At 36.5% G+C, this 15,264-nt stretch overlaps 1 protein-coding gene across 9 annotated transcripts in view; it reads left to right on the forward strand.

Annotated features, from left to right (window-relative positions):
- Positions 1-15,264, forward strand: part of FAM13C (family with sequence similarity 13 member C) — a 147,008-nt gene that overhangs the window by 129,901 nt on the left and 1,843 nt on the right. For 6 of the 9 annotated variants that reach the window (XM_017889923.1, XM_017889920.1, XM_017889916.1 and 3 more), the window contains 5 exons: positions 36-117; positions 1,556-1,767; positions 9,830-9,925; positions 11,277-11,473; positions 12,586-12,687. In XM_017889923.1, the coding sequence (XP_017745412.1) occupies positions 36-117; positions 1,556-1,767; positions 9,830-9,925; positions 11,277-11,473; positions 12,586-12,687 (689 nt within the window). The remainder of the gene's footprint in view (positions 1-35; positions 118-1,555; positions 1,768-9,829; positions 9,926-11,276; positions 11,474-12,585; positions 12,688-15,264) is intronic. The other 3 variants (XM_017889917.1, XM_017889924.1, XM_017889925.1) reach the window with 3 other exon arrangements.

The raw sequence follows: 15,264 nt of genomic DNA on the forward strand, positions 1-15,264 counted from the left end.
TCCCTCCCACCCCCATTTTTTCCTTCCCTTGGTAGCCTTCACATGGTGATAAGACTTCTAATCCTGAAGTCCTGAAATGGATGAATGATTTGGCTAAAGGTCGTAAACAGCTCAAAGGTAAATGCCAGTCAAAGGTCTTTTTTTTTTTTTCCTCATAAAGGAAGCAGTTAAACTAGTGATAATGTGCTCCAGAGAATTTTAGATTCATTTCCACCTGTGCCCTCTTGCACCTTGTTTCCTGCTTAGACTGTAGCTCCCTTTTGAAATAAAGCATCCTGTATCTCTGTCATTGTTTGGCCCCATGTAATAAACCTCCTTATAAAGAAACTGAGGACCTCCAGACTCCCAAGTGGAATGATTCACTTCAATGCCAGAAACATTTTAACATGTGGAGCACTAACCTCTCTAGGCTATTGGATTGTTGGATGTTAGAAACAGAAGAGGTCTGAGAAATCATTTACTCCACACACTTCAGTGCATGGATGAGGACATTTATGCTCATAGAGAGGGGAGGGTTACAGAGCTGGAAGGTGGTGGGCCAGGTGTAGAATGTGGTTCTCCTGCCGTATGGGCTAGTGTCCTTTTTCTGTCTTTCTCTGGAGATGGTGGTGAGAGTATTAACTCTAAAATCCATTTAAAATAGACTGTTGTTATTTAACAATAAAAAGTTATTTTCTTCCTCTCTCCACACTCTAACTTAGAGACATGGGAGTTTTTCCAAATTTCTGGAAGGAGAGTGACTAAAAAGAACTAGAAGGGAATATTAATTCAGTGGTATTAAACTGTAAAGATGTGGCAGGTTTATACAATATGTAATGTTTAAACATCAAGACAAAGTCTAACTAGGAAACAAACATCAAACAAAGAAAATGAGCTATGTAATTGAGAAATAAATATAAATGCCTCATTCAAACAACCAGTACCCTTGCATACTCTAAAATGTAATTCCTTGATAAGTCTCAGGGGGCTTTTTTATTTTAAATTATCTAGGTTTATATAAAGCCATATTGTAATAATTCCTAGATCTTAAAAGCTACCATAAGACAAAATAGCAAAATCTGTGAAGTTGGGGCTGACATTCCCATCTACCCTTTCCCACCCCCTCCTGTATTTCCTTGGGTGTCTACATGTATAATGTCTTGCAGAATTACTTGCATTTCCACAGGGGCTCTTGATGAACCCACAACTTCAAAATATAAGTAAATAAATCTTTGGGTGTGGAATTTCAGGTGCTACAGTACATGGCAGGTGGGGCCAGGCGCCACTGGTTTTCCTGCAAACTCTTCCTCCTCTGAAATCTAAAGCACTGCACTACTGCCATACATATCCTCCACCTCCATGAGATCCTAGCCTCTAGAGCCCCGTTTTCACACCTGATTGGGAGCCTATGCTAGTGGCTCTGCTTATAAGGGTTGCCATTGCCCTGTGGAAAGCCATCATTAGTGTTCATTTCTACAGATTTGGCATCATGGGAAGGAATTCCTGAAAGGCTCTCTGTTCTTATTAGGGCTAGTGGGTTCTCTTTGCTTATGATAACTCATAGCATTTCTCTTAGAACTAAAGCTAAAGCTGTCAGAAGAACAAGGGAGTGCTCCTAAAGGTCCACCTAGAAACCTGTCCTGTGAGCAACCCACAGTCCCCAGAGAAAATGGGAAGCCAGAAGCTGCGGGCCTGGAGCCAAGCTCCTCTGGAGAAGAGACTCCAGATGCTGTTTTGACATGCCTGAAGGAGAAAAGAGAGCAACTTCCTCCCCAGGAGGATTCTAAGGTACATCACGATGTCTTATTATATAGAGGGCCCCTATAGTTCACACAGTGCTGGTGAGATCATCCAATTTATAAGAACACTTTGTCATTACAGAAGCATTTTTATTAGCCTGGCTCCAGAATTTCAGATGAGTTCCTGATAGGTTACTGGCCACAAGCAGTAGTGCCACATGATGCCAGGCTAAGCCACCATTCTGGAGTTTATAGTGTTGTACATTGATAGGAAGTAAATGGCAAGGACACCAGAGTATATCATATCCCTTTCTCTCCAACTCTCCGTACCCCAAAATTAGCAAATGAACCCAAGACTAAGAAATAAGCATATTGCCTGAAAGGAAAGGACTCCAGTTACAGCCCCTTTCTTCATGTCTTGTTAAAAATAATAAAGCAGGGATGATCTATAAATAGTAAGAAAAATTGTTTGGTGTTTATATAATAAGAATAGAGAGGTAGGGTTTCTTGGGAGTGTTAAGTTGAAATACAAGTCTTCAGCTTTGGATATCTTAGTTTTGAAGTCTCTGTGAGGCATCTAGATAGAGTTGTCAAGCATTTGAATATATGAGCCTGGAGTTCAAAGAAAAGATTTATTATATTTTACAAAGAAGAAAAGGCTGATTAGTATTTACCTGGTTAATCTCTCCTTGTCGTGCATATATATGCTTCCATTTCAATTATGCCAGGGAAGCTTGTGATTGACTTTCAGTTCTCGAATAAGAGATGTAACTACCCTATCACAGCTCTATCTTGTAGGCCATTTACTGTTTCTTGTACTACACCTTGAACTTCTTACATGGAAGTACTATTTATAGGTCATGACCCCTCCTTTTCTGTACATAGTAGGTATTGAATAAATGTTTGCTAAGTGAATGGAAAAATGAGCAGATGAATGAAGAGACTAGCATATTTAATTTTCAAATGAAGTCTTCTTGAGGAGAATGCTGCCTTTCCCTGTTCTATTGTGTATTACCTGGTATTAATCATAAAGTGACAACATATTCCAAATCTCAAAAGGCTCAAAATATGCCCCTGGATTAGTCATTTACATAAGGGCTTGTGATCTACAAGTAGAAATGGACCTGTGACCACATCTTTATGAAATACCTTTAGTCTTAAAACAACAACAACAAATACATGTTGTGAGGAGTGAAGAGAAGGTTTTCATTCACTCAGTCATCCTATCCCTGAGCCCACCAAGATTCTACTTCTGCGATAGTTAGTGAGTAACTTCTGCATATATATACAGAAACTCTCAGGTACATCTGTGGTTTTCTATCCTTCAGTGCTTCTGAAGGTCTTTCCAGTATTTTAAAGTCACTTTGACCGTATCTATTAAAGCATCTTGGTCAATGTCTAAATCTATGTTCTACTCAATTAACAAGGGTAGTAAAAGGAGAGATGGGATTGATATAGTAGACTTAGAACAGGACTCAGCACTTGAACCAGCCACTTTCTAACCATGGGCACTTGGCAAGTGAACTGATTCTCTGAGATTCAACTTCCTCATCTGTAAAATACAGGTAATACCTACTTATATAATTATCGTGACAGTAAGTGAGAAACCTACTGACTGGTGGACAATAGTTCATTTGCAAAAAGATTTAAATGCCAACTATGTGTTGTGAAGTAGAATAGATGCTAGATATAAAACATAAAAAATATATAGAAGTCATGGGGGGGTCAATGCCCTCATGTAGTTCATGTTGTCCTGGGAGTGGGGATACAACAAGAAATAAACAACTCAATAAAAAGAAATCATTAAAAATGTTGATAAGTACTATGCAGGATATTTAACAGATCAGTATTTACATGACATGACATGACATGATAGAAAATAATGGGTGTAGTTTCTACTTTAGATAAAGCGATTAGGAAAGCCAAGAGGTAACATTTAAAGAAGAATCAGCAGGTCAAAGGGAGCAGCAGAAAACATTCTCAACAGATGGAACTGCAGGTATGAAGGCCGTGATGAAAGGAAGACCTTGTTGTTCACTTTGAATTCTCGGGTTTGAGGGTTGGAGAACAGGATGGCATGAGATCAAGTCAGAAAGACAGATTAGAACCCATCACACAGAACCTTTAAAACTGTGGGAAGTATTGGGAAGTTGTTGAATGGTTGAGAGCAGAAAAGTGACATGACATGATTACATTTAATAGATCTGTCTGCTTGCTAAGTGGAGGATACATCACAGGAAAAAGAATGAAAAGGGGAGATGGAATGGGTGGCTTGGATTAGCATGGTGGTCTTGGAGAAGGAAAGAAGTGGATACAATCAAAGTATATTTTGAAGGTAGAATCAAAAGGATATGTTGAAGCATTAGATGGGAGGAAATGAAGGCAAAGAAGAATCTGGGATGATGCATGCTTAGTAAGTACAAAACACTGTGAAACCTCTAAGTCTACAAGTACTCATCCTCAGATAGAGGACAGGAAAGCAGATTGCCTGAGGAAGGTTAGTAGTGGAATTATGTGCCAGGAGCTGTTTTCTACTCACAGAAAAGCTTTTACTGATACAGAGAAAACTAGAAGAGCACACTGGGGTTGTAGATAAAAATATAACATAAACTATTAGTTTGGGATATTTTACATTTAATATCTTTCAGGAATAGGGTGACCAATCATCCCAGTTTGCCCAAGACTTTTTTTGCTTTTAGCACTGAAAATCCCATGTCCTGGGAAATGCCTCAGTCCTGGACAAACTGGGATGGTTGGTCATCTTACTGAGACATGTAAGTCAAATAGACATATGCAAATGAGAGATCAGAGAAAAATCTCCTCATGCATGGATGTCACCTAGTATAAATGCCAATCATTTCTATTATTTTTAATGATCTATTGATTTAATAAGTATCAGAAGCCCCCTCAAATATACCTATAATATAGCTCTTCAGTAGGCTAAAGTTAGGCCCTTTAAACAGAGAGCATCTCTAATAGAAAATGTAAATACATAAAGCTGAGTATTGGTACTGCGAAAGCTTAATATAGTTAACCATGTAGTAGCTAGCCAGTCACTATACTCAGTGTGAATCCAGAGCCTACAGCATAACCAAAGAGAAAACTTTGTATTCCCATAGCAGCTAGTGTTATTTCTAACTCCTCAATGAGCTCAGTAGCATTTCAGATCATCTCATTAGGTCCTGTTTCTTTAAACTCAAAGAGACATATGACTTTCATCTGAGGTCCTTGCCTTATTGCTGAAAATGCATTAAATATTAAAATTTCAAGATAAAGAATGACATCTTTTCTAGAGAGACTTTATTATGACTCTTTCCGTAATTTCTGCATTTGGTATTTAGTCACAGACCATACTAAGGCTGATAAATCCTATAGCATTGCCTTGTTGGTTCAGATACTGCCAGTGAGTAATTTTCTTCCTGTTTTATCTATGGATGATTTTTAGAGATAATCACTTCCGCGTTACAGGGCATGGCTGTACACTGGAAATGAATGAGTCATCCCCTGAGCTGAACTGTAGTGCTTATTTATGTCTTTTATGTCCTTTTCTTTTGGAAATACTGAACTGGTGCTGGCATATATATCAATATTGACCTTTCTAAGAACTGTAGGTGGTGTCAGGTGCACAGCTCAAATTACCAAGGGGATGAGTAATGGCAGTTACTTCTTCTGGCCTCTCATCAACTGTAGCATCTCTGAGGATGAAAGCAGGTTTTTAGAAAGTATACATTTTATCTTGAAAAAAATCAATAAAAAATTAACAACTTATTAGCAGGTTGTTGTTGGTTGGAAAGACAGTAGACTTAAAGGGCATGAAAAGGAAGATCCCATCAAACTTTCTGCTTTCCTATTTATCCTTCTTTTTTTAAAAAATATAATTTATTGAATAGGTAATACTTTCTCACATAGTTCAAAAAGAAAATATATAACAGAAAATGGTAAAAAGACTACTTCCAAAACCAACTGCCATCTCCAGCTCTGAGTTCTCCTACCCCCAGCAGGTAACTATTGTTATTAATGTCTTGTGTGTCTTTTTTGGAGTTTCTATGTAAAACATATACAAGAAATTATCAATATATATTCTATTTTTTTTTTTATAGAGACAGTGTCACTTTATCATTCAGGCTGGAGTACAGTGGCACAATCATAGCTCACTGCAGCCATAAACTCCTGAGCTCAAGTGATCTTCCCACCTCAGCCTCTCATGTAGCTGGGACTACAGGTGTGCAACACCATGCCTGGTTGATTATTTTAATTTTTTGTAGAGATGAGCTCTCACTTTTGCCCAGGCTGGTCTAAAATTCTTGGCCTTAAGGCATGCTCCCACCTCAGCTTCCCAAAGTGCTGGGATTACAGAAGTGAGCTACCATGCCTGGCCCCAATATATATCTTAACTTGCCTCTGTTAGACAAAAGACAGCAGTCTATACAATTATGCATCCTTTTTACTTTGTATATTCTGGACAGCTTTTTATATCAAGACATAGCTTATCATTCTCTTTTATTTTTAAAAAATTATTATTCAATAGCACTGTGATATTCTTTTTTATTAATGGATAGCATTGACATTAACATCAAGTCAACTAGTTTGATAGCTCAAATAACATTTGGTATGCGTGTTATTAATCCAGAAACATTTACATATAAAACTTATTAAAAGTGATCATTATGCATATTAGGAAACTGAGGTTCAAATATTACATATTTGTAATGTTAAAAACAGTTTATAAGTTTTGAAGCTGGTTATCTGAATTCATGTCCTCTGGTTTCAAGACAAATATTAACCTTCAATTCCCGCCTTGGACATCTAAATTGACCAAAACATTCTCTTTAGCAATTGCTTTCTATGATAATATCCAGTACTGACTTTCCATCTTGTTTGATTGTTTAATTTAAACAGTCAGACTTGCTTACATATAGTGCCTCCCTCAATAAGGCGATGGGGATACTTAGGAAAATCTTGGCAGGACTTGAGTCCCTAAAGCTAAGAAGCATGATTTCTATTGCTCACTGTCCAGAGAAGAGAATGTCAGTTTTACTTCTCTCCTTAAGAGACATCTCATTTATGGGGATAATTGTAATGATTTTATTTATAAGTTTCTGTGGCTTACTCTGCAGGAATACATGGCACCAGTCCCATGGGGGAAAGGAAAACAAGGTGGTAGAAGTGCTGAAGCTATGGCAGCTTTTTCCTAAACAACTTTCTGACCAGGACCCAGAAACAAACTAATTTGGACTGACCCTCAGTAGCAGTTACGTCTCTTGGAAAGCCAGTTTATTTCCAGACCTTGATGATTCAAATCATCATTGATAGGGGGCCAGGAGTTTTCATATGGCAAAGTTGCCAAGCTATAAACAAATCATATCAAATTTTGTCCTGTATACGGTCCTCTCTTGTTCAACCTCCTCTTAGTTTTACCCCTGATACTATAAAAATGGAGAAACTGGAAGAATAATCATCTTTTAAAGTTTATCTCCTTTTATTTATCTTTAAATTATGACAATACATTCATAGCTCTATTTGGCTGTTTTAGGTTATTCAACATGTAACCGAAAACATAAAGGAAACCTTGTTTCCTTCATTCATATGAAAAAATGAAAAAATGAAAAAATAGATATATCTTGCATACTACAGCCAGCAGAAACTATAGAATTAGGGAGGAAGGATGCACTTCAGAAAGAGACAGCCATTGAATTCAGAGGAGAAAATTAGATCTGATTCTTAGCAGAAAGTGGCTGACGAATAACAGCAAAGTCTAATGTATTTCTGCCCCCTTAGATTTGGGGTATCCTGCCGAGCTTACCTTGATTCAGTTTCCTTTATGAAGATCACTTTGCAGGCCTATAGCTTTTCTGTGAGTAGAAAACAGCTCCTGGCACATAATCCCACTACTAACCTTCCTCAGGCAATCTGCTTTCCTGTCGACTATCTGAGGAAGAGCACTTGTAGACTTAGAGGTTTCACAGTGTTTTGTACTTACTATGCATTAGGGTATGGAACCCTCATATTTCCTCAGGGATTGCTTTGATAATAATCTTAAGAGGAAGACAATGGAATCAAAGTGAAAAAGCAGTGCATACATTGTACGTGTTCCCAAATTTTTATCTAGCATCTATGGAAGATACTTTTCTATAATGGCATTCATCATTCTATCATGTGTTTTGGTCACTTTTTTCTTTTAGAATTAAATTTAGCTTTTCTAGAATCTGGGGAATATATTAAATCACAAAAATCAAATTGCAATGGAGAGATTCCAATACTAGTTAAATACATCATTTTCTGAAATACTCTCTATGGATTGTAAGTCCCAGTAAGATATTACATAAAAAAACCACTATTTCCATGTTTTCTGAACTCAGACTGAGATTTTTTTCTTCTGTCATCTATTAAAATCCCATGAAATAGATTTTGATGGGAACTTGTTGGTTTTTTTTTTAATGGAAAGATGTATTATGAATAAAAGTGTTTAAAAATGATTGGGTTAGAAAATGAAAAGATGTTGAGGTTATTTAAGCAACACTTAACAGGCTTCTACAGAGGGAAGCGAGACTTAGGTCACAGTGTATGCAACTTAAAAGAAGATTGCTAAAAATTAGAGTCCTTTTTTCATATAAACCTGTGTTGATAGCTTAGTAGTAGGAATGGGAATGTGTTGGGTACTGTGAGAATTTAAAGAAGTATGTGATATGATCTCTCTCCTCAAGAATCATTTATTTGGGCAGACAATACTGAAACAAAGAAAACAGTTAAGACTCAGATAATGAGATAAGAAGTTGAGAGAAAAGGTAGATCAATACGGGCCAGAATGGTTTGCAATTGGGATGGGAGTTGTGAGCATGAGGATAACTGGGAAGTGTAACACACGTTTGAGACATTTTCTTTTCTTTCAAGGGAGACAGATCTGGATGGCAGATCTCTCTGGCACGCTTGGGTGTGTGTACTTTGATAAAAGATTTCTGGGTGATTATTACATGAGTTATTTCTACTATTCCCTTCCCACCACTTGCCAAGTGTATATCACTGGACTAGAGTAAAAGGGAAGCTATGTTTACTAGACATGCAGAAAGTTAATGCAGAATACAAACCAGGAAAAAAAACAATACAAGCAAAGGAGTTTGGTCACTTTGTATAAACAGGCAGATACATAGACAGATAGATAGATGGATAGATAGGAAGCTATTTAAATTTTTATGCACAATGTGATCCACTGAAAATAGTGATTAGGGATGGGTCTTACAGGAGAGGGGTATAGAATATATTAGTGGATCAAGAGGTTATACATTTTTTTAATGGAAGGATATTGGTAACTCCAACCTCCTTCTTGTATAGGTAGGAAATTGAGGACTCAGAGAAGTTAAATGTTTTGTCCAAAATAATTTCGTTTATATCACAACTAGTCATAACCTAGTATATAATACACGCATGTAGTGATGAAGACCTGTACAACGTTGGTGTTTGTGACTACATATAATCGGGAAAGTCTAGATAAAATATATGTTTCAGAAGAAAAATCAATGTCTGGACTGGTTTTTTAAGAATGAAGAAGTAATTAAGGAAGAGGTTCCTTAACACTTATGCATTTCAGACTTCTCCAAAAATCACATTCCTAAACTTGGACGTATGCTTTAAGAAACTTTTCCAAGAAAAAACTGGCATGTGCTACATACAGTATCTTGTAAATGACTTTCTGGCCAGGCACGGTGGCTCACACCTATAATTGGAGGCCGAGGCAGGCCGATCACTTGAGGTCAGGAGTTTGAGACCAACCTGGCCAACATGGTGAAACCCTGTATCTACTAAAAATACAAAATAATTAGCCAGGCGTGGTGGTGCGTGCCTGTAGTCCCAGTTACTCGGGTGGCTGAGGCAAGAGAATTGCTTGAACCCAGGAGGTGGAGGTCGCAGTGAGCCGGGATCATGCCATTGCACTCTGCCTGGGTGACAGAGTGAGACTCTGTCTCTAAATAAATAAATAAATAAATGACTTTCCTTTTCATGATAACTGTTGCATTATAGTATTATAATCTTTTACTTTGAGGCTTTTTGTCTGCTAAAAATATTGATGTTTTCATTCTTGTCTGAGAGAAGAATAATAATTTCATGTTTCTCAGGTAACTAAGCAAGACAAGAACCTCATAAAGCCGCTTTATGACCGATACAGAATTATCAAGCAAATCTTGTCAACGCCTTCCCTTATTCCAACAATTGTAAGTCAAGATACTTGCATGCTGTTACTTTGTACTGAAGTGTAGTTAACATGATGTCACATAGTAATACAAGAGTTATAAAAGATCCTTCATGGCAGTATATACTGCTAACAAGGCCAGGTGTCATTTCAAAAAGTGAAAATTTGGTCTTCTCTAACCCCATTACTATACTTAACAGTGGCTGATATTAGAACTATTGTAAAATAGGAACATATAGTACTTGTATGTCTAGAGCCAATTTTAACATTTGCTTTCATTAGCTTGGGTGAAAAGAAATGATAGATTCCAGTTTGGCATTTTCTAATTTGTAACACAGCTAGACAAAACAGAGCCTTTCTGTTCTGTGTGTTGGTTAATTTTTTCCTTTAATCAGAAAATTAACAATATATTCTTGATATAATGCAACATTTGTTTTTGGTACCATTTGACCATACTTTACAAGATATGAAAAGATTTATTTCAATAGAAAATATAAGTACTGAAATTGAGTTAGACTACTTTTAGTAAAGAATGATTTATGGGAGTACAGAACTAGAAAAGCATCACAAATCCTACTCCATCAATATCAAAACAGTTACTTGTTCAAGATATCAATATAAAAAAGAATAAATATTAACAAATATAAATTTAAGTATGCCTGAGTACATTATACTTCCACATTTTTTGAGATGGATTATACTTCCATATTTTTAAAGACATTAAGAGAATAATAATTCAGTCTTTGGAATTTTCCCATTATGGAAGCATAATTTAAAATGTAGTAGAGTTCTTATATTTCTTGCAAGAGAATCTTCTAGTTGTGATACGAATTATCAGAACAGGTTGAGGAGTAACCCCACTTTGCTTTGGCCTTGCAATAGCTCTCCCCTGAACTTGTCAATTTTCTGAGTATCCTCTGTATCTGAATGTTGGTCCCCACTGGGACCTGACTTGGGGTATTTCTGGAGGATAAAAGTTGTCTGTAGTCCACCTCATCTTAACTCATGTCACAAGTATTAAGCTGGAGCCCAGAAGGTCTGAGTGAAAGGGAGGAATCACTTGGTAGTATAGTCAGACTGGACCATATCCTAATGGTCTGTGCCTTCATTGGCCCAGAAGACACAGATGAACTTGGTGAGTTAAGTTTTAGCCCAGCATGGCTGCTGCCTTTTTGCTCATTAACTTCTGCAGGTTTTTAATGAAACTGAGGAAGAACTCTTCTTGATTGCTTCCATCCCAGTTCTCAGTAGGCATTTGGGTCACCTACTGGTTTTCATGGCATTGATTTATGGTTCCCCTTCCCGTTTTTTTTTTTGTTTCCTCAAAAGGCACTGAGCATTACATGACTTTCTTTAACTCTGCCTGTGATAAGCAGGAGGAAGAGGACTCTGATGAAGACCATCCACAGGGAAGCCAACAACCTTTGCCAGATCCAGCATCTTACCTTCCTGTTGGTGACCACCTCACCTACTCTAATGAGACTGAGCCTGTTAGGGCCCTTCTACCAGATGAAAAGAAAGAAGTAAAACCACCAGCTCTCTCCATGTCTAATTTACATGAGGCTACCATGTGAGTATGAATCCTAAGTGTAGAGTCTCCTCTTAACTCCTTCTGATCTGATACCAGTATATGAAGCAGAGCTGGCCTTTGAAAATGCTGGATTCAAAGGGGTGGGTCAACAGTTCTCAGGGCCTTTATCCTAGTCTCTTACATTTAGATGAGATAGTTTTTCCACTAGAAATCCACTTGGTAGTAAGCAAATGACTTGCCCTTTGTCTCTTAAATGGCCCTTCAGATAGAAGCTATTTGGATTTTCATTAATATCATCATTATTATTATCATTATTCAGTAGCTGGCATTCCTCATGATAATCTGGCCTTCTTTGGTTTGTATCTTATAGCCCAGTTATGAGATTTAATTTAATTTAATTTAATTTGACAGAAGTGTCTGTCAGAGAAAGCAAGCAGAAAACCCTTTTTTTGGTGGTGATTCTAAAGCAGTTATTCCTAACTTTTCAAGGGGTGTTGGACTTTTTTGAAACCAACAGAATTGTTTTAAGAAAAAGCCCATATATAATTTCAAGTTCACAGAATCTCTGAAACCATACATGAGTTTGGTCTGCTTGTGTATACCACATTCCTGCTCTAGTGTGTATGACTTTTCTCTCATCTTGGTAGAATGAAGTGAGTAGAATTTACAATGTAACTATAGCTTTCTTCTGGGTCTTATTTTCATTCACAGGGGTTATGCCATTCTCCCAATATTCGCACACTTATTTCTCTAGATTAAGAATAGAATTTTCTTTAAAAGCTGTTCCTCTGTATCTCTTATGTTCAGTCTATCACCAAATGCTGATGAGTATTCCTTCAAAATATCCCTTCCCTCATCCATCTATATTGCTGTTACCCTTTCCAGTTCTTTCAGTGGATTCAATCAATCTGCTTGCCTCTTGTCTGTCCTTTCCCATATCCTGTGATATTTTTTCCATCAGGTAATTTTCCCTGCTTATGTGCTTGCCTATGGTCAGGCTCTATGTGTGTCATATTTACTTAAAAGACACTCTTATGCTCAGAACACTTTTCAATCATAGTATGCTTTTTTGGCTGAACAGATAAATCTGCTCATGATGATCTCTCAGTTATGCCAGTGCCCAGTAATGACAAATATTCTACCTTATATAGGCCTGTACTTCTTGACCATCTCCGAGAAACTAGGGCTGACAAGAAGAGACTGCGGAAAGCCTTAAGAGAATTTGAAGAACAGTTTTTTAAACAAACAGGAAGGTACGTGTGGGCAGAGAGATTTTTAAAGCTAATACTTCCTAGAGAATTACTGTTAAAAATGACCTGTAATTTTTTGCAGGAACGGTGACTTTTTACAAAATGTATATTATTTCCACACTGGCTTAGACTCAGGATTTGTCCAATGCAACATTCTAATATTGCCAATATTAGGGATGTTTTATGGGACATGGTAGCTGTCAGGTATGACATCAATCTGTAAAAAATAAAAGTTAAACTCTAAAAATCTCTAACTTTGCACAATGAATCTCAACACAAATACGTGAATTGTGTGGTCTACTCACCTCTTAGTCCCTGGCAGGTTTTCCATTTTAGCCTACCAGGGATATTATGGACCTACTGAGTGAAAAGCTTTTTGCATTCAGCCAACACAGATGTACAACTTATTTTCTAGTTGGAATCTTCCTTTCAAGTTGATTGCAAAAGTCCAACTTACCTTTTTGGTGATGTTAACTAATCTAGTGAGAAATGTTATGTGGCTCATAAATTTAGAACATAAAGCATTTGTTATTATTTTTCCTTTTCCATCCTTTTTTCTTTTATAAAATGTTCATGTAACGTTCCTTGTAAAACATTCCTTGGAGTAGTAACTTTGTCTGGACTGTCTGCTATTATTATACCTTGGATAAATATATGACTTGCACTATAAAGTTCCTGATCTCTGCCTCTTTTAGATTAAAGGTATTCTATGGGAATTTTTCATTCAGGGAAATATTTGTGGAGATGTTATCAAATATTCTAAATCTAAACAGTCATTACATATGAGAAATGACACTTTTAAGATGTGCATACATTCTTTTCATAAATTTGAGTTCCCTGAATAAATTTATATTTTTAGCAGTTTGAACCCAGGAATCTATCGTAAGGGGTTTGAGAACTTCCCAGTGTGCTACTAGTTCTGCCTAGTGGATCTGCAGTGTCACTTGGTATGCTTTTTGTCATACAGGGAAGTTAGTTATGTTCTAGGTATAGTGTTCCACTGCACCTATGAGTCTTAAACCCACTTCAAATAAGCCTATATTTGGCTATGAAGTTGTATGCTCCCTTGTGGTGATATATTTCAACTAAATGCACAAGTGATGATCTTTTACAACTAAAATCAAACAGTTGAGTGGCTAGGAAATATGGACCTTAATTTTGTTTATCTAAGACATTTTATTGGGAAGGCCTAAATATCAATAAGGTAAAATAACCATGCAAATGGATTACTAAAATGTTTAAGGCACTATAAATATTCTTGGTAATATTTGCCATACGAGAGGCATGAGAATCATATAGATATTACATTATTTTTAATAATTATGAGCTTGGAACTGTGCTAAGCACTTTAGTATGTTTTATATAATGGGGAAACTGCTTCAGGAAAGACTTGGCAAAACTTTTCATTCTTGTCAAAGCACTCTTATTAGCCAAAATGGAATATGCAAAACTAGGGAAAATTACATAATGGATTATTAATGTTTCTCTGTAATAATTAGACAATTTCTTTACTTAGACCTATTTATACAAATTAAGGTGATATTCAGACATCCAGTTATGATAAGTTTGACTCATAACACAGAATGGAGACAAAGGATTTATGTTATATACTTTAGACACAATAGTCAAGAAGAATGCTGTCTATGGATTTGTATACTGTTTTGAGTTCTGTACTAGAAATTGCAGGGCAATAAATAGTGTTGAGATACAAGTAGATACTATATTCTTAATCTGTATAGATTAGCTTGTTTTTTATTTGGTAAGAGATAGAAATATCTATTTATCATTACTGAGAAAAATAGAAGGGAGCTAAAGATAAAACATTAAATATATGCTATTTACCTGGTTTCAGCCATACTAATGTTAGAGAATATTTGTGGTTATATTCAGTTGTAATTGTGGTGACTACATCTGTGTCCTCTACCCCTTGAATTTCAAAGTCCTGGGTGGAAATGTTTTCAAAGCAATTGGCTATCTTATTAACCAAGAAAACAAGAGTCTTCTGAGACCCTGTCGCAATTATTCCCTTTAGAAAACGTATCTTGACAACATATTTTTGTGGGAAGGCAAATGGTTTTAACTCCTGATATTACCAAGTTATTCTTCCAAGTAAACAGCAAGAGTATATGTATGCATATGTATAAAAATCTATGCATTGTTACATGTCTAGCCTTAGTAGAATTAGTGTACAGAAGAGAACCACCACAATTTAGACTCTCGTAAATTACTTCAATCAAGGACCAGCTCAGTGGTTCTACTACATATTAGCAGAGACAGGTATTACAATTACAAGAAAATCTGGAAACGTTTCAAGTTTGTAAGACAGACCCTGAATGTTTTTCTTGCTACCATAAGTTTATAAATGATTTTTTAATAATGAAATTTCTGTAGTATTTTCAGGTTAAAATTTTTGACAACTCTATTAAGGCTGAACATTTTGTACAGGTGTAGGGCTGTGGCAGATAATGGAAGAATGACAGGACAAAGAATGCCTTGAAAGTTCTATTTCTTGTTTGTTTGTTTCTCCTTAGATCTTTTCACTTACCCCATTGTTGTAAGTCTAAGCACTAGACCACATAT

This window comes from Rhinopithecus bieti, unplaced genomic scaffold (genome assembly GCF_001698545.2).
Source record: "Rhinopithecus bieti isolate Rb0 unplaced genomic scaffold, ASM169854v2 scaffold_18620, whole genome shotgun sequence".
Taxonomy (NCBI): domain Eukaryota; kingdom Metazoa; phylum Chordata; class Mammalia; order Primates; family Cercopithecidae; genus Rhinopithecus; species Rhinopithecus bieti.